Genomic DNA, 26514 nt, shown 5'->3' with positions numbered 1-26514 from the left:
GATACGCTGGAGGAATTAACATCCTGCTTAGTGCTCATCAGCATTGTAACTATAACGTTAATCCATTAAATAGGCATACTGTATATTTGTGTTTTATTAGGAATGCATTTCTAATAATATGAAATAAAAAACAAAACAAGTTATGGTGTTTTTTAAGAGTTAACAGTCACCATGAATAATGTGATTTTGCATTTCAATTAGAAAGCATACCAGTTTAAAAAGACTTAATACTCCTGCTTTGAAAATAACTTTTACTACTGGTGAAACAAGTGTCACTGGCTACTGACTCAAAGTAGAATGAGAAGTCGATTTAGACAGTTTTGTTTTCTAGCATAGTGCAAGAGTTAGACAGGTGAATGTTCATTTACAGTTTTGTACCAAGGCACTAAGTGTTATTCTGCCAAGCAAATGCAGAAAAAAAACACGTACAGATAACTTCTGAAGGATGTATTTGCTCTGAGTGTAGCAGTTAAAGATTAAGGATAATTTAGTGTCTTTTATAAGACACTAGAAAAGCAATCAGGGACATGTCTTATGCATTGTGAATAGATCTCAAAAAACAATGACAGGTCACACTTCCTGAAGGTTTTTATAGTTTTACATAAAAATAAATAAAGTTCTACTGTGTTATTTACATCCCAATGTGCCTTAATGATGCACAGTTAATACGCACTAAATAACAGTGTCTTCCATCTCAGACAGCTTTAAAAATAATTGACCAATACGTTTCAAGCAGAGACACAGTGGGCCGAGAATTCAATCGAGCAACTGACAGGATCCATTGAACATGTCACTAAATTCTACACTACTTACAAAGCAATGTCAGGTCTGGATGATGCTGTTGCAAGTTATCTGTGATTGTATCCATAAGGGTGTGTTGCCTAGCTCTCTGAAGTACGGTCTAGTTAACTCATTTCCAGTTGGTATTCCTTCTTAAGAAATGTTAGACATTTACTTGCTGTCAAAAGCATGACAGAATTCCCTTCTGGTCTTTGAACACAAAACAGGAGTTAGTCTTACAACAAAGAGAAAAACTGAAGAGACTCAATATTCTTCCAGGTGAAGCCAACAGGCAGAAAACATAACACCTTCCCTAGGTGTATATATCCATAAGACCTTACAGGATCGATAAATCCATCCATTTCTAACTGCTTTATCCAGTACAGGGTCGCAGGGAAGCCAGAGCCTATCTCTGCAAAAGGCAGGATACACCCTCTACAGGACACCAGTACACTTGAATACACTCACACCAAACTCAATTTGGTCTATAAATGTACCAGTACAGTATGTCTTTGGACTATGAGTGGAAATCAGAATACCAGGCCAAAACCCACACCAATATGGGGATAATTAACAAACTCCAGATAGCATCCCAGGTCCAGAACTGAACTCAGGGCTTCAGAGCTGTGAGACAGCGCTGCTAACCACTGCACCACTGTGCCGACCGATAGGACAACTGCAGCAACTCCAAATTTAAATACGTATCATACATCAGCCATTTTCAAAGCAGGGTCAGAATCACTGGAGTACCACCGAAAAGCCTCAAACAATATCCAAAGGGAATGTCATTCCTGACCAACCATGGGTCAGTTGTCCAGCAAACGTTCAGCTCATCTTAATTTCATTTCTAAACTTGCTGTGCATTTCATGCAAGGAGTATATTATCAGATATGATTTTGCGAACAGTGTGGTTGCAAAATTCCAATTCAAATGTTTCACTGATCCTGTGTATTGCTACCTGCCGGTATTATGAATCTAGTTGTTTTTATGACAGCTCACTGCTCCGGGAAATGAGCCCTCTTCCATCCCTTCCTTAATAGACTTGTGTAGGTTTAATCTTGGCCTTCTGCATAGTTACAGGAAGGCAGAAGGATATCTGCCCCTGGTGCGTCAAAGCCTCACATATTTCATCGAAATCAGATCAGACATGTGGGAGAAGAAAAGCCAGAGCTATCAGCAGCCTGACCCAGACATCTACTGTACCTGCCAGAACCTGACCAGGCAGCGACGGTGACACAAATACCAACAGCGCTGTTGGTTTGAAGACTCATTTAAAGTGCCGGCTTTACCAGGTTACCAAACAATACGCCCCTACTGAAAGCATCCACAAAGGAGCCGGAACATTGTCTGCTTTAAGTTCACAATGCTGAGCCAAGGTCTGTGTTTTTTTTGTTGTATATGTTTCTATTCAGCAATGGACTATCGTCGTCTTAGGAATGACAGTAGGTGGAAACGCTATCTTTCATTACACAAAGTATAAATAGTGTAATCTATCAGCACTGCCAATCACGATGATTGATTACAGGCTGTCACAGAGGAGAGTGACATATTAGAAAAGTTTTGTTAACAATGCCTATTGCTAGTCTGCCTGCCACAGAAGCTGGTGATTAATGTGTTGTCAGCCTGTAATCCCACACCCCTGGCTAATGAGGCAAGAATTTATCATCTTTACAGAGTGGCAGATGTCAGAGGGAAAGGAATCCAAGTGCTGGAAACAATATACTTTTTCTTACCGTGCCTGACAAGTCTGACAGGCTCTAAAAACCACAAAGAAGCCTTGTGTAAGCACAAACTTAAATGAGGAACTTTCATTTGGCATCTTGTTTAAATTCTGCAAATCAACAACTATCCCTCAGAACAGACAAAATAAAAAAAAAAGTTCCTGAAACTTTGAACTTGTATCTCCTTCAGGCCAGGAAATGTATTATATGTTTCAATTGCATACTGTCACCTGTCCTAAGACAAAAAAGAAATACTTGCATTTATTTTTTTACTTTTTATTCAGTGCCACATAAAATGCATCGTGAGCACCACAAACTATACAAGGCATCATATTTATTCGGTATAACACAGACTGCATTTTCAATTAGAATTTCTTTTACAAAGTGCACGTCTTTTGAAAAAAAACACACACTGCAGTACATAACATATTTGAATGTTCTTTAAATTGTGTTTACAGTTCACAGCAATTTGAAGTAAAACTTACATTTTTCTGAGTTCGGGATTATATGTTTTTCAAGGCAGTAAACTAGAACAAAAACATATAATGGAAGAAGTGGATTAGGTTCTAAACGGATCCAGTTTAATGGATATAATTGTCACATTATGATGAAGTGGTACAGAATGTTATGATAAGCATTATCTTAAATATCACCTCATGAACACTTTCCTTCAATACCTATACCACAGCACAGTCATAAGTGGAAATATGAATACAAAGGAGTTCACAAACAAGCCATCTGTGTTTAATTAAGCTGGCAACATCTTATAATCATCTGAGAAAAACAAAAAATTAAATTGCAATTAAACTATAAGGAATTATGCTCAGGGATTGAAGTCCTTCCCGAAAGCATAGAAAATTGAACCAGCAGTCTGTGTTTTATAATTGCAAAGAACATCAGTTAATAGGTATCATAATTGACGTAAAACAGCAGTTCGGTAATAATTAAGCAAACCCAGATTTGCTTTGAGGCTTTTGAAAAAAATATAAAAGGAAGGGACACATTAATCATAAAAGCCTTGAGTGGAATGTTACATCTAAATAATTCCAGGTGCAAACGAAAGATCTGGTTTAACTGGGAAAAAGATTTTTGCTAAACTGAAAGAATTCATTAAACTCATGAGAATCACAAATTTCTGTTTTTAAATCTCACAGGTATCTCCTCCACTGGAAAGCATTAAATGGTTTTTGACAACAGCATAAAAACAATGCTTATTCGAAGAAGAAAAAAAAACATTTGGACAGACTCAAGAGTGTCTAGACGGCCAGTGGCTGTATGTATGTCAAAGTTAATGTATCCACCTTGGTATCTGTTCAAACCTCTGAATGAGATTTACACAAAACTTGCATCAAGAAAACCTGGAAAAGCTACAGATTGATGTAACTCAAGTTTGCACTTAGTTTAAAACATCTGAAGCTCTACAAGGCCTTTGTTTTCAGCTAGAAGGTACAGTGTGTATTTCAATGTGATAAATGGTAGCATTCAGTTTCTTGGCTTTCATTGATAAATCTAAATACTTAGCAGATAAGCGATGTTCTATTGCTTAACAGCAGGCATGCAGCTAAGCCTTTTCCTGAATGAATGATTTTTTATTGGCCTTGCCCATAAATGACTTCAACCAATATTCCTACAGTACTTAATAATTTAAATAAGCATTCCAAAAAACATTCTGAAAAATGGAATGGTTATTCGCAGATAGTCCTTTTTTTATTTTGAGAAAAAAAAACACAGGACTTTGGTTCAAATTACAAGGCAAGTCTGAGAGAAACACATGGAAACATCTGCTCGTAGAGAGTTTGTCTAAGCTTGCAATAACAACAACAATAATAATATATATATAATTCATGCAGCCAGGGTCAAAAGACATTTGGGTCACGCACCCTTGCAATTTTTACTTTGAACAAGCTAATATATCAATCGTGCAGTAATTATCAACAATCATATAGGTTTTAAACTTTTACAGTCCGTTTATAATGTGCAATTGAATATGATTTATGTTGAAAACTGTGAGTCACCCCTCTAATTGCAGTTGTTTTTGTGGACAGCAACCTTGCCCCAACCTCGCCCCATCTGGGAGTTCACTTGCAGAGGAACTTAGCGGCTCGGCTTGAACCACTGCACTTCTCTTTGCCCTCATGTTAAAAAAATGGACGTGTGTGCAAGCCCTGGGCAGCAGGTCCTCCGGAGGGAAATGCGCAGCTCTTTCCTGTTTGCGTTCTAAGCAACAGAAAGCACAATGCCAAGTCAGCCCTTGCGCACATACTGTACGCAGAGAGCAGTACATTTACTTGAACACACAGCTCTCTGTTCGGGCTCATCATAAGAAAATCCCACATGTGACCGTGACTAAAATAACACATTTTTCATCAATACAACACATGAAAAAGAACAAGATTCACATTGTAACAGGCTCACCCCTCATGGCGTGGGGGCTAAGGGAGTGAGTTCTCTCTTTGCCAGAGGGGTTGGGCTTTCTGGCGAAGAGGTAACCCTCTTGCCTCAGAAGCCAGCGACCAGGAATCAATCCTTAGTCGAAGCTGATCTTTCCCCCTTGAGGGCTACAATATGGATTTATCAAGCTACGTACAGTAGGTCTGCCTTTACCACTCACAAAATGTTTGCAAAATGATTCCAAAGGGACAAGCTAGGGGATCAATTTTGAATATAGATATGGCAAAATTGATTTGGATTTTATGGTAATACTGAATTGTAGTACTTAATTACTCTACACACCAAAAATATGTTTTTTTAACACACCAAAGGGTTTTGTTTTCACTCTAAAACCCCTCACATATTTAGTCCTGTCAGTGGCTGTCGAAAGGCTGGTATATCAACATTGCTGTAGGAAGATTACAGATTTCCTCTTTTTGTTTACCTGTGACAACGGCTCATGCTTCCAAATATCACACTGCTCACTTTAGATTTCTCAGCTGTAGTAAAAGATTTTCAGCTCCAAGGAAGTAATAATGCATTATGCATATTGTAAGACCAGAAATAAACATTAATATTGCAATTTATAGATTTGCGATGTCTTAATAAGCAAGATTGAGATGTATACTTACACATTTTTGGGAAATACAGCAGTCTCTGATTGTCTTGCCCATAAACTACTTGTCTTTTACGGTCTTTGATTTAGTACTGCTAGTTTCCCCATTGAGAACAATAAGATATTTGTGCTTTTTCACTCCTGGTGATTTATTTCCTGCAATGATTTGGCGTGCACACTAAAGGCACATTCATGCCGAGCACTACGACATGCTGTTCATAATTTTCTGGATGCTCGAGGGAACCTGGAAGTCCCAAGTATAGAGATGAGCACTGCAAGAATGTATTTCACAGCACTGGAAGGAGACAAATGGATAAACAAATAGAAACAAAAATGATGGCTGATATAGTGTATACTTAACCACTACACCCCTCAAGCTCTTCCCTTACAAAACTCATCCTTTATAATCTTCTAAATCTGAAATTCCCTTTTCTGCATATTATGAATATGAATCAATTAAGCCTTAATTATCTTAACTACATGAATTGCTAATTGAATTTCCCTCCCTAGAACACCATAAAGAGGACAGCAGCGGAACAATATCACAAGCTTTGACCTGAAGAGAGGATAGTCATAAATGGGCCACTCGTATTGAGTTTAGGTTTAGGTTTGCCTAAACTCGCCAAAAAACGGAGAGGATTTGTACAAATCCCGCTTGAACCCAATGCCGAGGGATTGAATTTGAGCAGGTATCAAGTTTCAGAGCTTGCCTGAAACTTTGTGCTTTTAAAGTCTGGTTTTCGTTATTCGTGGAATAGATACAAAAGAACATTTCTTTCACAATGAAGCAGTGAAACCAGGAAGTGTAGCTTTTTTTTTTTGCAACTGTCTCAACAAAATGTAGGAGCCCATCCAAGGGCTATCCCTTAAAGCTGTACTCCTTGCTCCGGTTGTTGCAGAACAGAAACGGATGGGATTCACGCTTCTTAATGTACAGGTATGTCGATAATTGATTGAGCTATAGCTCACTAATTAAGTTAGCTATAAAGAACACAGGTGGGATACAAACCAAGGCCCTGTGGCCCTTTAGGTCCAGGAGCAAAGGACATTGTGCTGAAGTAACTAATCGTCTTGTGTGAGTGGATTGTACTGTTATCTAGACACCTCCATCCTTTAAGTGGGTGGGAGATCTCAGAGCCACGTCACGTTGCTGTTGTTTCAGGCCCACATTCCTTCTTCTACTGGTGTGATACTCTAGTTGAGATAAATTAATGGAACTTAGCATGGTAACTAACAATGCCCAGCGTGCTATTACTAAGATGATCAATTACATACTCAGGTCACAAATTTATTTTCCTAAAGCATTCCAACAGTGAATCAGTATGTTTTTAGGAAATGGTACTTCTTTACACCAATTGGATCTCAAGGAAGATATTGTTATAATGTAATGTACGTTATGTATGTTATAATACGTAAGATTATGTTATACATTTCTTCTCCACTCATTTTTAGAGCTATCCACTTGAAAGCATTTCTCTCTGTACTGTGATTTGGGCAATTTGGGATTTTTCTGCTCTTTGTCTTGGCAAAGACTGATCTCAAGACAGTCCTTACAAGTAATAAGAGTTAAAATGATACAACACTGCAGATTCAGCACACAGTATCCCAGATTCAAACCGCTGTCTGTGCTATCCACCCAAACGTGACCGAAACCTGCTGTGCCAAAAGGCCAGGCCCATAGCATGGGATTTCATATCCCATGATCCACTCTGTGATCCACATGAGGCAACTGAAGTAAAAAAAAGATAAACAGCATTTCTTGAATCATTTAAGAAGAAGACACAGCAAAACCTATGTGGAAGGACATTTAAAACTGATAACAGGAGCCACTTCTTTACACAAAGGGTTGTGGGAGTATGGAACAAGCTGAGTAGTCATGCTTTTGAAGGTGTTACCCTGGCTTCTTCCAAAAAATGGCTGGATAAAATCTATCGAACAATTATATACTACCTACCACAGATTAGTTGGGCCAAATAGCCTTTTCTCATTTGTAACCTTTCTTATGTCCCTGCATATGTGGTCATTATTGTTTGCCAACTCTTATATATATATATTTAACTCCACATTTTAAGAAATTAAAAAAAGATTAAAAAAACCTTGTGAAAGATATTTTTCTTCTTTCAATGCTGTGTATCAGACCAGATGCATTAGTATAGCATCATCTCTGACATTTTAAAATAAGAAAGACTGTGCCAGTTATTTTTACGTATCCCAGTTATAACTGCAGTGTTGATTTAGTTTGCTGTCTTCCTCTCAGCTTGTCTGCGATGTGTCCACACAGCAGACATGTGAGTCTGTGTAGAGAGCCTAACCTTTCACTGAAAACATAACCAAACCAAGAGTGACAGACTGTTTTAAACACATTCAAGCTGCTGAGAGCACCATAAACCAAAATACCCTTATGCACATAAAAACAGAAACACTCATTTACAAAGCAGCAAACAAAGATTCCAATATGTTGCTTCTTAAAGCCAAATAATTAAATGTTAGCTCTTAAGTAATATGTGGTTAAAGCAGTTTGACACCAAATTAATAATAGACGAAAGTCAGGTTTTAATTGCAGTTCTGAAAATGCAAGGGGAAAAGGCAGAATTCCAAACGGACTTCTAAGTTAAACAGTTTGTGACAGCCTGACTGTCAAAATGTCTTAGTGGATTAATAAGACACTTTTTTACATGTATGTTTTATAGCAAGTGAGACTCACTCACTGGTTAACATTTTGGAGCCATGGAAAAGGTTATGAATTTTGAAAAGTTATGGTCTTCATATTGTATTAAGGCTTACTGCTGCTTTATTAAAGACATATGGTCCACCAAAGTACATTATATTAAATGCCATGTTTGAAAAGCAGCAGCCTGGATCGCGGTCACATTCAATTCTGACGTGACTCCTGAGGTTTCCAAAGTTCAAAACAGTTCCTTTTATTCTTCAGGATTAACCATAGACATAAATCACTTTCATAACGTATGATTTCTTAATTTTACTGCATCAGAGGCTTTGGCATTAATGTTAATCCTTTTGTGAGTTGTGTGGAAAAAAAATGGTGGTTTTGGTCACACGTTGCAAACAGAAAACAGACTCTCGCATAAGTGTTGCTTGTTTTCAATGTAATGCTGTTTGAAGTTCTAAATGTATGCTTCCTCTGAGGGCAAGATAAGATTCTAAGCAATCCCATACGCTGTGTGATGTGTCCCACTCTACAACACCAGCTTCATATAGGATTAGGCCTCCTGGTTTGAGCTATGCTTGCTCATGTTTTAGAGGTCAGCACTAAGTAAATACAGAATTCTATGTGCATGGATACCTAAAAGGTAGGTTGAATTAAACAGTGTATGTAAATTATGATAATTATATGATAATGTTGAGAAGCTACAACAAATGCTTTCAACTTTTATAATTAAAACAAATATCTTCTTACAAGCCAATCAGCAGCCATTCAATACATTTTGGATAAGATGTGCATTTTGCTGAGATTAATACTCCTATGCCCACCTGCATTACTATTTTTAAAATACTTTAAGTTCCCACAAAGCCGAAAGAGCTGGTAAAAAGCCATAAACATGTGCATAAATTAAAAATAATTATGTGAAAAATGTACAACTCTGCTGCCTCAGGACTTCAAAACAATAACACAACACCAAAATCAACCTTCATTTTGTTTTAAATTAAGCCCCGGGCTTAGTGAATCTAAGCTCTTGCAGTTTTTGAGAAATATTTAGAGGGATTCCACTGAACACTTAAATGAGTTTTGTTCAATTACTAAGGCTGTCACTTTTTGGGAAACTTAGCAAAAGAAACAAGAAGGGTGCTAATTACTTTGTGTTGTAACATTATTATTGGCACACTGTCTTTTAGTGTAGGACACCCTACTGAACAAAACATGAAAGCAAACACAAATATCTAATTATGCCATGTCTCCAGTGCCCACATTCCTCATGGGTTTGTCTGCAGTCCCCATTAATTGGTGACCTGCTCTATTGGCCGGCAGACTGTTGGGATGATGATGATGAAGGCAATTAAGGACAGAGTGTACACATGCCCTGCAGAGCTTGTTATGGCTGCCATATCAGCTCTTATCAACCTCAAAACAAACAGTATGTAAATTCGTCCATGACAGTGCTGCTGAACACACGCAGGATGTTTGAGACTGGTCTGCTGTTACTCCTACCCTATTTCAAACCACATACTGTATGTTCCCAGCAAGATCCATCTATTGCATCAGCATGGCACAAGGTTCTCTTTACTCCTGACGTTTAATTTTTACACAGATCATGGAGGATTCTGCATTATAATGGATTAGATTTCTTAATATCCTTCAACAAAGGACTTTACTATATCAGCTTGCTACATCATAGATCTTTGGCTTTCATTTTGACTAATCAAATGCTGATGCTGATTCTTCTTCACTTTAGGCCTATGACCATTGCTTCAACAGTTTCTCCTATGTGGAAATATGTGAAATATAAATAGGAGACATTTACAAAAGCAGGTCATGATATGGTACAGAAATCCTTAACATTACAATTCAGCTTCATAAAAACATAGGCACAATCATCCCCAGTCATTCTTAAATACAAGTTAAGTTTTCTCATCATAAAACACTCTTAATCCAGGCTTTACTCTGTAATCAGAAACAAAAGATTCATCTCACAGAAAAACATCATATACAGTTGTCTCTTCAATATTCATTCAAATTTATTATCCTCTTTGCTTATTTTATATATACTGTATATATCACTATGCTGGCCAAGTCCCTCATTTGGTCTTTGTTGTCAACATGTTTGTTCTAAGAATTGAAGCCTGTAATTTTTCATTGTAAACTTTTTAAGTGTTGTGTATTTTAGGTTACAATAACTTTTTTCTTGGAGACAATCTCAATTCCCAAACACGATTACGAAGTCCGTGTTGTTTGTGTTACTGGAGAGTCTACTTCATGAAAGACACAGTAAATCTTCTTCTGCAGAAATAATGCTAATTTATAATTAAGCATCATGCCCCTTCTATGGAAGTCCTACTCCCAGTTTGTTTTCTTTTATAAAAACTATCCATTTTCTTTTCATTCAGAACACACTTCACTTTCACAAATAAAAAGATAGAATAAAAAATGTGTTTGCCACGGTTTTATAAACTGCATTTTTTTCTTTCAACAACAATTATGATGTTTTTAGTAACAGAAAAAAAGACAAAAACTATACTATTTAAAGTATTTCCCATACAGAACAGATAATGGGTAAACATTTAACTATTAAACTTTAAACATTTTGATCTGCGTCTTTTAATAATTATATGTAACAAGTAATGTTTATTGAATAAGAAAAAAATCTAGGTTCACATATGAATCACGAATACAATAGTCTCAAAATTATGTATTTAAACAGAACAATGTTCAAAATTTCCAGCTTTTGAAAAAAAATGTTTTCGTGCATGAATAGTGCCTCATATTAATTTAATCAAGTCAAATTAAGCCTTCTCGACAATTCTTAATTAAAAGTTAAGAACCATTACCTGTACTGCTCAGCATCATGGGAGCCTGTAAGTCAAAGAGCTTCGAATGCTATACTTTCTTTAAGTTCAGAGCTGTTCAGCTGGGAAGTGGAGTGCACCACATAGGACTTCATAGCTAACCAGGTGTTAGAAGGCTAAGTGCTCAGAGCTTCAAGCTCTTCTACAACTTTTAATAATCAGCACACTAAGAGTCTGGCTGTTAAATCTAATCATTACAGTTTGTGGCAGTTTAGCATGGCCTTATTAGCAATCACAATTATGTTAAATAATATAAATTCATGGCAGTCTAAAGTACAGACTTTATCAGCCCTGAGCTACGCACCACAGAGATCTTAAATTGCAGAAAATCAGTGACAAAAAAATATAATGAAAAATTAACCGTGTCCCAAAATATATTATTTCTTATAAAATAAATGCTAAGAATAATCCCTAAACAATATCATAAAGAGAAGTCCTGAAGTGTTATTGTTTTATTAATTTATTATTCACTAATTTTGAGGTAAAGTATTAAAAAGAACCAGAGTGTCTTGTGATGACTCTAAGATGACTCTAGGAAACTTAACAACTAAAAATATAAATAATCATTTTGAAAGATGTTGTTAATACCACATGCATTTTCCATTTGTAAATTCTTAGTCAGGCATCTTTTGACATACATTTACTACATCAAGTTGTATAACTCAGTCAAATCAAATATAAGTGATCTCCTCACTTCCACTTCGTAGCCCAAATTTATGACTCCTGTGACAGTGAAAAGACTGGCTCTGGTTGATAGAAACGATAAATATTTTAGTACTATCCAATAGCATAAAATCAATTCTTACAACAAAATCTTTCCAACTGCAAATCCAGCAGATCAGAAGGTATTTATTATAAGGGATTGTGAGCCTCACAAAAAAGCACAGAGGAATAATTATAAGGCCAGAGCATAATTAAGCAACTCTGACTGTTGTATACGTGAGCTGTCGTTCTGATGTGAAGTGCTGTCACGCTCAACAACACAGCCCCAACTGGACAGGCGCCGTCTACTTTGATCTGGGCTTGTGCATATGACATGAGGTCAGAATCTGATCATTAAAAAGAAACTCCCTTATGTGGTGATCAAGCATTACGGGATCATTTCTTCAAAGGACCTCAGATTAGGGATTTGTAAAGGGTTCTGACAATAAGGCACGTATAAACAAAGCAGAAGAAGGAGAAGAAGAAAAAAAGATGGATTAGATTATGGTAACTACTCGTCTGTGGCATTACCACACATCTAAATTAGTGGGGCAATAAAAGAGCAAGAAGGTTAGGGGAATGATTTGTTTTTGTTCATTTCTGAGAACAGAATGATGACACTCTTTGCACCACTTATTTTCTTTTGACACCAAAACAAATGATTTTGTTTCTAATGTGAGTGACAGAGTAAAGCAGGGTGTCTAAAATTCACTGCAATATGTTTACGTAACATTAATAACATTAAACAAGACAGATTTTGTTTTTATTTTCTAGAACCTAGAGGTTACTCTCCTATGAGCACGTTATAATGAGATTTAATTTATAAGACACTTTCACTTCAATGAATGTGTCAAAGCAAAATTCTTTGAAAAACTTCTTTGAGACTTCTAGTGCTTTTAAAATTAGTTTGAAAGTATGAAAAACATTTACTTTCTACTATAAGATAAACTAGAAGGCACTAGAGCTCCTTGATACATCATGACCTGCATTAACAGTGTACCGATCTTTACCACATGGCACTGAGCTGGAAAGTACTTAGTCCCAGCAAAGGCTAGTGGAGAGGCAGGAGCTCGGGATGCTGTGCAGGAAGACAGAGGACAGTGCACAGTGCAGCCAAGCTGAAAAAGGAAAGGTTAAGTTACGGCACAGCTGAGCAGAGCAGGGAAGCTGCACGGTCAAGCAGGTCTGGAGAACAAGAAAGCTGCACAGTCCCACAAGTCTGGTTGATTGCTGTAAAGGCATAGTGAGCAGGGGCAGATGGAAAACCGCCTGGCTGTGCGGTTTCATCTCGAGATCATGCAGTTGGGCTGATTCAGGCAGAATATTCTAAATATTATAATGGACTGGGTCACACTGGGGGTACTTTTCTAATTCAGTAGGAAGCTCAATGACAGAGCGCCTGATCATGGGCAAGGCAAGGTTTAAGAAGCCTGGAGATGATGAGATTATTACCCATTAGGAGGAGGCAGGTGGCACGGACAGTCACCTCAATCGATTTCTCATGGCACCGAGAGTTGTTTGGCTCATGTGCGAACATTCAGTTGCCGTGGAGACTGAGGGCTGCGAGCTCTGGCTCTGCTGGGTGTAACAGCAATTACTTGAAAAAAGAAGACTACAAAAAGAAGGACCTTAGATGTATTTTTCAGCTCCGTTATCAAACTGAGTCTCTTTAAATATTCTTTCAGACTATTGAACAAGCGCTAGAACTTACAGAAGAACAACATAAGAAGAAAGAATGCTGACCATTAAGTTCCAGAAACAGCCATCATTCTGAGAGCAGTTTTTTCCTTCAAATCGCCTTACCTCCTTGTATGCTGGCTTCACCACCTTCATAAAAGCGCCTCGAGCTTGTGCTTCCTCTAGCTCCCGTCTGGTCACTTTTCTGGTGTCCAGGAACTTCAGATGAGGCAGTTTGTGCAGCACAAAGTACCTAAAAAGCATATTGTTAGTTGCTTTTCAATTTGACACAAGAAGAGAAATGCTATGTTTTGTTCACAGCCAAAGAACTTTTGAAAAAAAAAAATTCTCAATATTTTTTCTTGTCCGCCGAAACCTGTAAGGTCCTGTAACACTATAAACTGAGTAATCCTAAGCATTCGTAAGTGCCTACATGGAGTCTCCAGATAAAACCAATAAACAACAGAAATGACCACTGGGTGGGGAGACATTGCTCATGCTTAAAGAATTGGAACAAACCAATTTAAGAACCATAGGAAAGATCAAACCAGAACTTGAACCCAGCACCCAACTGTCAACGACAAGCCCAGGGCCTGTTTTTTTGCATAGAAAAAAAAATCTTTCTAACTGTAAAGCAAATCTAGCAGATCAGAAAGTATTTATTATAGAGGTTTGTGCATCTCACAGAAAGCACAGAGGACAACTGCCACTCTCACTGTTGTATACACAAGCATGCATATGCAGAATACACAAGCATACATGACTGTACATATATAGTTCTGGAACTACTGGACCTGTACCTATATGATTTCTTTAAATTCACTCTGGACCTATATTTAGGTAATATATTCATCAATGAAATCGTGCATTTCTAGTATATAACTTTATCGCAACCTCAGCTACCTGGTTTGACCTCATCTACATTAAGCGCTTTGGGAAGCCACCTTTAAAGGCGCTATATAAAATAAAGTTTTTTATTATTATCTACAGTAAGAAGACCATGTAGGCTTCACACAGAAATTGCTTAACATCATGTCGACTTGATCTACAGTACAGTAGTTGCTATGAAAAGAAAGACCAGATTACTATGAGGCTATCTTTCAGGAAATATCCTCTGCTAATTCCAGCAGGTCATTACTGAGGAACACCCTTGGTCCATTTTAAAAAATAATCACCTTTAAAAAAAATCACTAAGTAAACAGGAAACATAAACAAGAAAATAATAAATATCCACATGGATTACTTCTGCCAAGCTGTCATCTAAGTAACATTAGAGAATATGTTTAAAGCTTTCAGACACTCTGCATCTTTCAATCCAGGAGAAGAAAAAATGTCATAAGATAATGGCAGAAACACATTGATGACAACAGATTCTTTCATAGGAAGGCAGGAATTGAAGGAACTGGCACGTCAACATTGAAACTCAAAGAAATAGAGACACCAGCTAAGTGGAGGGCGAGAACAGACAGATATATAGGTGAAGACAGCATCTCAGAGAAAAAATCAACAGATCCTTTACACAGCAGTGAAAGACAAATTGATGAGGATGAAGATGATGAAGGCAGATAGCAAAGCCAGTCCAGAGTTTTCAACACTCAGAGATCACAGGTAACAACATCAAACTTGTATGACAATGAACAAAGTTGACATCATACAGTCCTTGTTATGGCAGAGTAGACCATCTTCCTTGACTGATGAAAACATAGAGAAAATACCTTGAAGAAGGAACAAAGCACTACAAGAAATGTCTACATTTTTTATCTTAAACACTTGTTTCCTCATATTTGACACTATAATGACATCATTTACATTAAAGACTTGGACAAATATTTAAAATATAAGAATCTGCAACCTCAGCATCAACACTACGGTACAACCTAAAATATACATAAAAGATGTCTAGCAGGATAGTCACTCTTTGAAATCATCAAATACTTTTTGAATTGACAGTATTTTCAAAACATTTCTGTCTTGTTAGGAATTTTTTTTCTAACAAGCCAAAAACAAGGGTTATTCTGGCAAATCCATAGCAAATATTCTGATTATTGATAATCCTTTGTAATGTCTTCTTACTAAGGTTACTTTGTAAGCACTGAGAGCATTTCTATACTGAAATCTGAAAATAGCTTAAGACACAAGTCTGGCCTGATAGCAATGTTAAGAGGCCACCTTCCATAGATAACCTGATAGCACTTGGCTAGACCAAGATGACAGGCCTCTGTCAGCCTTTCAGAGATATTAATGGTTCAATCTATCTGTGATGGGGGTAAAGGAAAACAAAAGGGTGAAAATGCATTGAAACTGTCAACAGGTAATATCAAGAATGTTGCTCCCAGGTAAGTAATTTTGGAAGACAGGGGGCTGCTGTCATGCCACAAACTAGCTACTTTATCTAATGGCACACAGAGAAATATGTGGTTTCACATACATGCCTTCCCTGTGTCCAGAACGGCCACAGCGTAATGTATCTGGGTTTGTGTGTCGGTTACTCCACTGCGGACAATTGCCATTTTACCTTTACTGAACTTGTTTAAGTTCCCTAAATAAGACTGAGCCACTACTGTTCACACAAGTGATGAGTGTTTATAGTATCCATTATTAAGTTTATAGAAAGACTAACAGACAGGGATAATTAGCCATGACTGTTTCACAAAGCTCTTTCTAGAAACATTTAATTTACATTTAACATTTAACAAACATTTAATGAGTCTTCTAATTCTTAATAAGTCAAGACATGCAAACACGAAGGGCTGTGTCACTCTTATTAGGGTTCATCAGCATGGTACATGGCTAATTAACATTCATATATCCCCCAATACCAGATTTCCCATTAGGCACTGTAGGCATAGTGCCTAGGGCATACGAAATGTTTAGGGCCTATGAAGGAGGGAAACACTAGTGACTAACAAAAAACGAGCTGAAACAACATGCTTGCGATCGTCTCTAGGTGTTCCAAATCAATAATCATATGTTACTGTATCTAGCGGCTCTTCTAGAAACTAGAAGTATCGAAGTGATGGTCGCTCAACTCGCTCCATGAATCATGTGGTTTAGCATTAGAATAGTTTGAAGTGCATCATGTCAATCGACGTATAATTCAATTGGCGTTTACCCCACTTTTTGCACATTTCGGAGTGAAAGTGCCTAGGGCCTACGAACACCAAAATCCGTCCCTGATACACAAAAGCTGCAGAATGTTTACAGACTGATATACGAAGTATTAACAGGATCTGATCACTTACAACTGCAACAAATTCACAATTTTGTACCATGTTCACTGACGAGTCTATGATCGTAATGTGTGTGGCCACCATTGGAAGTAGCACAACTCGCTGTTGCTGTCTTATAGGATTCTGTTCCATTACTCTCAAATAGCCTAAAGAAGCAAGTGCCTGATCTCTGGTCTCTGAGCCCTAGATGCTACACAGCTCATTCCAACACATCTCACAGATGTTTGACGGAGCTCAAGTCTGGCAAGCGGGGCATCGACAGCATAACGGTGATGTTCTTGTCCCGCAAAAAGCTGTTGTAACACAAACAGCATGAGGGAGGCTGTGTGCTGTCCTGCTGGAATGCTGTTACATCCGAATGAGCCAACAGGAAGGGCAGCAAGTGGGGTCCCAGGACGTGATCAGTGTAGCACCTTGCAGTCAGGCTGCCATCAATTATTACAAGTGTTGCTCTGTAGTAAATAGACACTCCTGACCAGGCCACCACAACTGGTCCTCTCCATTGATCTTGATGAGAATTCATATCTCATGGACTCCCACACCATACTTAAGAGACATAAAAGATTGTTTGGCTGTGACATCTTGCCAAGTTAGAAATTGCTGACTCTTAACGACTCAATATGGCGAGAAACTGTGCACTGACTTGTCTGTACAGTGCACTGTCCAGCCTCCATAATACTGATGGCATGAAAGTGTTGTGCTCATGATAAGCATATTGTTTCTTATGTTTTTCTTTCTTTCTTTTAATCAGGCTTGACATGCAACAGGTTAAATTACCTCATCACTTCTTTGTCACTAATGATGTCATTGAGTGCTTATAAAAGAGTCAAAGTCATAGAACGATCAATTTCATACATATCATAAATATGCTTATTTTCTTTTTATAAAAATTTATCAAATAAAATAGAGTGCTGAGTTACTTTTGATGAAAGTTCTGTGTCGCATGCGTTTTAAAAATATTTTGCAATGTTTCATGTGTCAGACCCACTTGGTAAATGATGCAGATGTTGTAAAATGATCCTGTAGGAAAAGCATCAGTTTACCTTTGATCTTCCAGTAATTAGACTATTTTAAAGTAGCTTTGAAAGACTGCATCAGCTCTCACCCAACTGTAGTAACATAGATACTACTTCTAAAATGCCATCTCAGAATTCCTGAAGGAGCAGAATACACAGTCTTGAAGAAGATCCACATAATTTACACAGACACAATCCATGGACAAACAAAATGTCTTTCTTTTGAAAAATGAAATTAATAAAATAACAATAAAAATTCCAGTCACTTTACATATTTTTTATTAGCTAATACATTGCTTTTTTGTGTTAGTAATAACTAAAATTGATTTGATTCTTGACTTTTTATGTAAAATTTGAAACAGTTGAAGAGCAGATAAAGGAAGTAGTTCAATACAATGTACCGTTAATCTGCTTCTTTTAGAAGTAAGTCATTCCCTCAAATTTTTCAAATAAAAAAAAACATTCAAATAACCAAGATATTGATTTACATTTGTTTTCTGGTTTTCATTGTATTTTAAGGTAAGTTCTACAGCGACCTACAAGTGGCCTAATGTTGACAGATATAAAATCCACATTAAAATGAAACAACGCCATGCTCATTTTGATGTACGGCTTTGTGACACATCATAAATATTACATCACATAACCACAGAAAATGTCAATCAAAATGGAATGTCTATCGTCAGCACTAAATGAAGCATGGACTTCTGCAAGTGAAAGGCTCCTTTACGGCATTTCTGCGTGGTAAATGATTAATACGGCACACATTGTCAGAAAATGCACTTAGAGAGAAAACAGTAAACCGAAAGTATATATTTCTTTTTAACGTGTTTCTTACTGAAAACTTGACAAATTGTTATTGCACAGTGTGTTAGAAGCTTGCTTCCATCAGGAATTGTTTGAAAGCCGGATTAATATATCATTCTTTACCATAAGGCTGGATAAAATACTGCCGCTTATGTTAATGACAATTCAGACATGAAATCGATTTGCAAACTAAGATTCAGAACAGTGTAATGGAAGCTGAAAAACATAATGACACCAATTTTTGCAACATGTTTAATGGAGGAATATTATGGCAATAATGCTATGCTACTTCAGTTCAAAAACTGTTGGAGATATGTAATTTTACTAAAGGATGCAATTCATTATGTCCCATATATTATACTATTTCTCCAGAAAAATCTTTTGCAAATAGAACAAGGCTTATTTACACTTCTGTCCCCTTTTTCTCACCCATTCAGAATACTAATAAAATGCAGAAATTGTGGGAAGCAACCTTGTGATTCACACAAAGATTGTACTGTTTGGCAGGAAGACCATGAAGGAGAGAAATGCAACATCCCAAAACAAGTGACAATTCCTTTTCAGGATTTAAGCACCGCTCACAAAGTAATGTTGGTAAAACTCTTATATTTAAAACTGGCCATCATTATTTCTCCCTTTTTTAAAAAAGTGGACTTATCCTAAGATTGCTTTTATGTCCTACTTCAAGCGGTTGATTTTTGTCATGTGCTTTGTCCCGTCTGTTTTTTTCAGAGGAGCTTAGCCGAGCTCAGCTGTAATTAATGAAAACGGTGTTTTATGTTTGTTTGTTTTTTTAAAAAATCCAACAAAGGTAAGGCAAAAATAAACACATAACCAAATAAAGGAATAAATGAAAGCAGTTTTGTAATGCTGTCTTGCTAACCTATATCGCTGGTAATCGTCTTCATCCTTATCCAGGCTGACAAGTTCATTGGGACAGGCTTCATTGCCTAACAAACTGAGATACTCCAGAGAAGGTGTCACTTCGGCCAAGTGGTCCAGCAGGGATTCTATATCGGTTATGTGTCAAAGGGCAAAGGGTTAAGGATTCAACGTCTTTAATTAAAAAAGCATTTACGGAGCAATGTCTATTGGTATAAAGCATACTTCTGAAAACTTACAATTAAATTTACTACGGCATTCAAAAGCCTGTCAAGAGTTATTGTGCAGACAGCAAACCAGGGGTAAATTCGAGACTCAGATTCTGGCATATACTGAAAGAATTCAGCTGTTTTGTCCCTTGTTTCTTTCTTCATTTCCTAGGTGGCTTGGTGCAGAACATTAAAACATTGACAAAATGATGGATGCCGTGTGGTAAAATGGTTAGCGATTGCTGGAGCCATGAAACTTTTCCAACGTGGAAACAAACAGCTACTTCACAGCACATTCATCACTAATACATTCTCTTCATTGGAAAATGAGCCTAAAGTGTCAAAATACAACAGCACTAATGCACCACTTGAATATAAATGCCTCTGTGTCACTGTAAGACATAAATAATTACCCCATTAGCATGTGCAGGCCACTTCAGAACTAAATTCTGTTCTGAGGCTGTGACATTAGCTTCACAGAACCACTATTTTTTGCTGAAAGAGAACCTCAGTGCTTGTCTGTTGATTAACTATATGGACAGACATATTCTGGAGGCATGGGTTAGAGCAGTTTTTGACTAACGGATTTTCACATAAATAATAATGCCCAATGTACTTGTTTTTTTTATTTTTATCGAGGCATCCTTCATAATGCACTTAATATACTAACATCTAAATTTGAAAAATGTGAAAAGACACAGTTAATCCCTTTTTATCATGGTTTCATATGTTTTTTTCTCCCCAAAAAAATAACGCAGAAATGATCAGACTGCAATATAATTCCCTTAATATGTTTTGTTTACATTAATGCTGATTTTGCAATAGTAACACAGATTTGCTAGTGCCAATACTCACACAAATCAGGAAATCCTTTCGAAAAAATGCAGTGAGGAAAAATTAGTTCCTTAACAAGCAAAAGCAAATACAAGAACTGTTACACCCCGATACTGTAAAGACTACTGTAAAAAATTATAAAATACAATTACAGTATATAAACTAAAAGATACCCTTCATGTCTGCAAGTAAAGTGTTTTCTTAAAGCTTCAATCACATCTAAAATGAATGCGTGCTATTTGTATATGAAGGATAAAATGCTACATATTATTATGTTTTTATTCACATTTGTTGACGCTCTACAAAATTCCAATCTCCATTTCTTCTGCAGCACAGAAATATTCCCTTTTCTTCATTGCCATTACTCCACTAGAGGGCACCCTGGCACAAAACCTAGTCATCTTCCCCAAAAATAAGAACAAATATTTTTCAGCTGTAAAGTGAAGTATAATCTCTACTAAAATAACTGACCTTCCATACAGCTGAGACCACGACAAAAGAAAAAAGCACAGCTGCTCATAAGCCATGTAACGTGTTTAATAAACTCGCCTTTAAAGTAAATGTGACAAAATAAAAGGCATTGAACTCCCCTTTGAAAGGATATTTGGTTCTTATTGAGTGTTAGGGTATGGAGGCGAGGTAACCTGGGCAACCAGAGGTCATTTCCGAGGAGGTTGTTGTCCACAATCAGCTCTTCCAACTCGGTGAATGCTTTCAGCCCCTCCAGTGACCTGCAATGATAAGGCAACAGGAAAAATGATACGGCACTAAATCAAGGAGGCTATTATGTAGAGAAATAAATATTTCAACCTCTCTTTCAGGAGCTGGAATAGTTTTGGTTTGGTCCCGTCAAAGGGGTGAATGACAAGAATTAGTGGCAGTGAGATCCCTGGCACGGCACGGCATCCTTCACGCACTGGCAGGATGAGGGATGAGGGTCAGTTAGTGAGTAGCCAGGATTCAAAACAAAAGGCTTCAGAAATGGGGTCTGCAGGATGAATTTGTCAATGTCTTGTGCCTTGAGGCACCCAGCTTTGCCTGACCCTAACCTCCATTCCCAAGATAAATAACTCTGTCACAGTTCACCTTCACTCCCTGGACACAAATTTAAGTTGTCATCCATCACAGCTGCACAGAACTGTAATATTCCACCAAAAGGTAATGGGTATAACTTTTTAGGACAATTCTGCAGAAGGCCCCACTGGGTTTGGAGACGGACTGCTGTAATATGATCTTTAATCTATTTTTAAAATAACTTTCCATGTAATCCCTTACTCTAATATAGCTCTCGGTGCATAATCATGATTGAGCCTTTTTCAGTGCTGGGGCCCAAGTGAAGTTCAAGTAGTGGAAGGTGCACGGGGCCATAACATTTGTTCCCTAATCCCTCCAACAGCAATGACTGGCAGCCTATGATAATGTCCTATGACTTTTAAAACTGTCAGCCCCCGCTGAAAATGAAGTGTCTTATTTAGCTAAAAGGTAGCTGAAGCCTACAGTATGTACTGCTCACCCGTTTGTAAAAATGCATGTGGCATTTTTAATACTGCAGACAGGATTATTTTAAAAACAAAACAATCAGCAGCAAAGTTTTCCCGAAATGCAAAACGACCCAGTGATTACAAAAGATCCCTAAAACGTTTTAATACACAATTTGTTTTCTTTCTAAAATTTTTTAAGAAAGGTTGTTATAAACTAGATTGCGAGGAATATTGAGATCAAAACAAATTTTTGCACATGTTGAAGGAGCCGAGAAGAAGGCACCTCCCAGATATGCAAATATAGCCTTATGGGACACTGTTAGGCCTCTTGTGAACAAATGCAGTCTGTGCTCTGGTCAATGTCAGCACCATAATACACATTGTCCTGAGTTATGTTATGTAAATATAATACTCTTATCGAGTGGATCTGCAAATGGTTGGCAACTAGGACTGAGAAGAAAGCCCAACTCCAAAAACTGCTTCAGGGAAGGCATGAAACATAATGACAAGGCATGAAGTGAGACAAAGGCCTTGGAACACTAGAGGGAGTTGCCTATTGAAACTGCTCTCTTTCTCTCTGAAACTGAGACGCAGCACAATAACACTCACTTCCCAAGCAAGCAAATAAAATTGTGCCCAAATCCCTTTACACCTGTCTGATTTTGATATTTTTTTGCCATGTAATGTTATTAGCTGCTCGGTTAAAAGGGAGCTGCATTGCACAGGGGGTTGCTTATTAATTGTTGTTTTCATGTCACCACTGCGGTGTGCACTTGGTGATTTAATCAGCTAAATTCATAGCCAAGGGAGAGGGAAGGGATCATATCTAATAGAAGGTGTTGATGATTAACATTAATATTTTGCTGCCTGCATGCCAAACCTTCATTTATGCTGAACTGTGTGTAATTGCTTAACCACTATTTGAAGATTTTTTAAAGAAATAAGATTACATTTCACAGTAAATATGCACTCATATACTGTATATACACACTCATATGTGTATAATTTACACAGGTAGATAAACTGATTACAGAGAACGAGAAAGAAACGTGCCTAACAGACAGAGGCAGAGAGATACAGATGGGCATGTTGGTTCGAGTTTCCTTATTGGTTCTGCAGTCATTGGGATTAGAAGGACAATGTCAATACCAGCAGCTGTCTTGCCTTGTTTTTGAGAAAGCTAATAAGCATCATTGAGCTTTGTGTGCATGCTGCTTTCTCCCACAGCTCTAATGACCCGAGAGCTGCCCATTATCTCAGCCCACAGGTAGGATCTGTTACCTCACTCTAGCACTCACACCGGCTTCCCAGAGGAGCCCTGCTACAGTCCCGAGATCCGCATTGCAATTTCCACGGTCACATCACAACGGCAAAATATCACAACGCACTCGCCTCCGTCTGATTCGAATGGAAAGAACTTTAACTTTCCAGTGTAATTAACCCTATCCTTGTTAAGATAATTATGATCAAGCTCCCTGTCACAACTAATATTGCCACATCTTTGCCTGTGGCTCACACGGCACCCCTCATTAGCTTACCAAAACAGTGAGCAGAAAAATAAGCAGGAGGCACAGGCCTCCCCCTGCCAAGGCGCAGCAGACACCAGAGATGAGAAGAGCTGATGTGGACTGATCCTTCCACGAGACACTTGGACTCCCTTCTCCTCTCATTTTCTCCACCTGTCTTTCTCAGACATCCCTCGTCATTGCTTCCACTTCTTTCAAGGACCAAAAACACTGCGCCTTTTCTTGAAAATGTACTTTCACTAAAAAACTATAGGGAACTCTGGGGGTTTTTTTTTGTGGGTGATTGTTCTATTTATTTTAACGACAGCACATTCACGAACGGCCGAGGCTGCTATTTGTCGATACGCATGCACTACCTTTTAGCTCAGTTTCTTGTGTAACAAGTACGATTTGAGTGTAGGTTTAAGCTCGTGATGCTTAAAAAATTGTAAATAATTCGACATTAAAGATGGTGTCATGGTTAAGCTGAAAAGTGAATAAAAAATAAAGCTGAAAAATGTCCAGGTGCAATCTCGAAATGTACCTTTTTTTTTTTCTGCACAAAAGAAATATTTTTAGGCCACCTCTATTTAAAGGGTATCCATCCTCTATGTACAGTACCTTCCCCAAAAGACAATCACGTGTCATGAACAACCTCTAAAACGTGTGAGTTCAGCCTTAATTCCTCATTTTCATCAACAAGCATACTACAGCTAATGTATGCTGAGTTTAACACTTTCAAAGGAAATTTTAAATCACACCTCATAATGATGCCATTTAAAAAAAAAATCACTTTTTTAAAAGGAGTGTCTTATAGAAGTGAATTCTGCAGGCCTTTTTTAAAAACAAATAAAAACAACAGACGTACAGACAATGACAAAGAGCTGGATGGACAGAGACAGATGGATCGACAGACAAATGCTCATGTAGACATGCTGATTGATAAACTCCTGCTGACAACGGACAAACACTTTGGGGTTATTGGTTGAAATGTCAGTCACTTGAGCCATTAGTTTGCATGCATTTCAGGTCAGATGTCTTCAACCTGTGACCAAGAGGTAAATAAGTCGGCCTGTGAGACTTTTGTGAGACAGACTGAAACATTTTCTCTACAGACGTGTCAAGAAGGATTCCATTAGCCGTTCTTAACAAAGGGATCTTCTGTGACTTCCAAAATTAAGCAAACTCTTGTTTGTGACAACACTTGACCTTTAAGGAGCTCTTTGCATTGCTCACTCCACCACCACCCCCCTCTCCCTAACAGGCAGACACTTGGGTATGGGGTTCAAAGGCTGAAGAGAATGTTTCCTCTCTTCCTAGAAAACTAAATCTATGCAGAGAATGATGCATTGATGTTAGTGAGGCTTCCCTTTACTTATTATATGAATCAGAAGTGTGCTATCTACTACACTAGCCAACTGCTATGAAGTACATCAAAATCAGAGGATTTGGAAATATTATGAATAAAAACAAACAAAGAGCACTTCAGAGACAGCGCCCTTAAAAACAATTATCTTGGAAAATTCAGTTTTTTGTTCTTTTCACAGAAGAAAGCACATTCCCCAGACACTCGCTCTGTGTTCTCTCTGTGGCCCCATAAATCAAAATTCTTTCCTACAACGCCCTCCTTTTTATTTTATTTTCATCCCTTTGGTATTTTCCTTTAACATCACCCTTAATTCTTCTGCACATTTGCTGCGGTTTTTCCTCTGAGCCAATAACCCCTAAAAGCCGATCTTTCCTTTATGTTCTTACAGATCCTTTGAATCCTCATCTCTGTTCTGACAGTTGTGTTCTGATGATACTTTGATAGTTGTCTTTTTCATATCCTCTGCTCCTAAGAGCCTGCAATGTTTCTGCAACAGATTGTGGGAACTGAACAGTCCCAGAACAGAAATATTACTATGTGATTGTTGCCCTCTCCTTCATAAAGCAAATGACTTTTCCCCTCTGCTACTCCCCGTGTCTGGCAATCGTGAGGGTGCATGTATCACAGGATCACCCTTAAGAAGTAACTAACAACTGGCATACATAAAATATAGGTTTCTCTAAGACATACTGCAATAAATCTATAGCCTTTAAATAATGAATGAGCTTTTCTTTGTCGGCTTAAAATGAGCAGCAGAAAAGAATACATTTTCAACTCCTCTCTCTAAAACTTGAAAAATGGGTATAACCTCAGGCCTTGTTTTAAAGTTTGAGGGGTAGTGTCACATCAAAGACGGGCCTCCAACCAACTGCAATGTGAAAAAGTAATGTTTTTATTCCAATAAAGCAGCAGAGGCTTGGGAGTGACAGGCAAATTGACGTGCTGTTCAGAGGGCAAAAGATAAATGTTTGATGAATTGGCCAATACTGGAGGAGTGATGGGCTTCATATGTACATAATGGACTAGCCTTTCACTTCAGATTGCCTGCCAAGATAAGAAACCATAATGAATGGGCGAGCAGTGCTCGGCTGTAAAAAGTAGGGTTTGACTGGTTTTAATAAACTTAATAAGAAGTATATGGAGAGCCACGGTTATTGCAAGGAGCTAAGAGAAGAGGGATCAGGTCTGTGGCAAAAGACAGCGGAGTCAGCTTGATTATCTCCTCGTCAGGAATCGTCAGCGCGTCAGTGTGGTGTCCTGGGTTTTACAGCGGAATATATTGCGACACAAATAGCAATGGCATGAGTTTGTGGGGTCTTCTTAGATCACAATCGAATAAATAATAACAGGCATTAAATTATTATTGGTGTTAATAACAATAATGTTAACAGTAATAGCAGCTTACAGTAAATGAGAAGAAACAAAACCAAATCTCATAAATACACTGTATGTTAACAGTCTCAGTGCAACTAAGAAATGAATTCAATTTTTTCTTTAAATTATAAAAGAAAGACATTAATTTAAAAGCTATCTTCAGACTCTCTGTGCAGTACGTTTTTATGTTTTTGGTATAATGTATTTTTGTGATATAATGAAATCCCAATGCGGGTCATTCTTTTTTCAAAGGCTGAACACGTTACCTGAAATTGCAGAACTTCAAAAGATTAATCATGCTTCATATAAAATAATCTTCTACAATTTAGTTCCAATATATAACAGATCATTCTAATGA

The 26514-nt window shown here is 37.6% G+C and overlaps 1 protein-coding gene across 1 annotated transcript in view; it reads right to left on the bottom strand.

Annotated features, from left to right (window-relative positions):
• Positions 1–26514, bottom strand: part of lrmda (leucine rich melanocyte differentiation associated) — a 328324-nt gene that overhangs the window by 97293 nt on the left and 204517 nt on the right. Inside the window, exons 4-6 of the mRNA XM_088915763.1 lie at positions 21014–21158; positions 19386–19525; positions 13576–13702 (exon numbers count right to left, since the gene is read on the bottom strand). Coding sequence (XP_088771889.1) covers positions 13576–13702; positions 19386–19525; positions 21014–21158 — 412 coding nt within the window. The remainder of the gene's footprint in view (positions 1–13575; positions 13703–19385; positions 19526–21013; positions 21159–26514) is intronic.

Source organism: Atractosteus spatula, chromosome 5 (genome assembly GCF_055471065.1).
Source record: "Atractosteus spatula isolate fAtrSpa1 chromosome 5, fAtrSpa1.hap1, whole genome shotgun sequence".
Taxonomy (NCBI): Eukaryota; Metazoa; Chordata; class Actinopteri; order Semionotiformes; family Lepisosteidae; genus Atractosteus; species Atractosteus spatula.
This window is presented reverse-complemented; position numbering and strand designations above follow the sequence as displayed.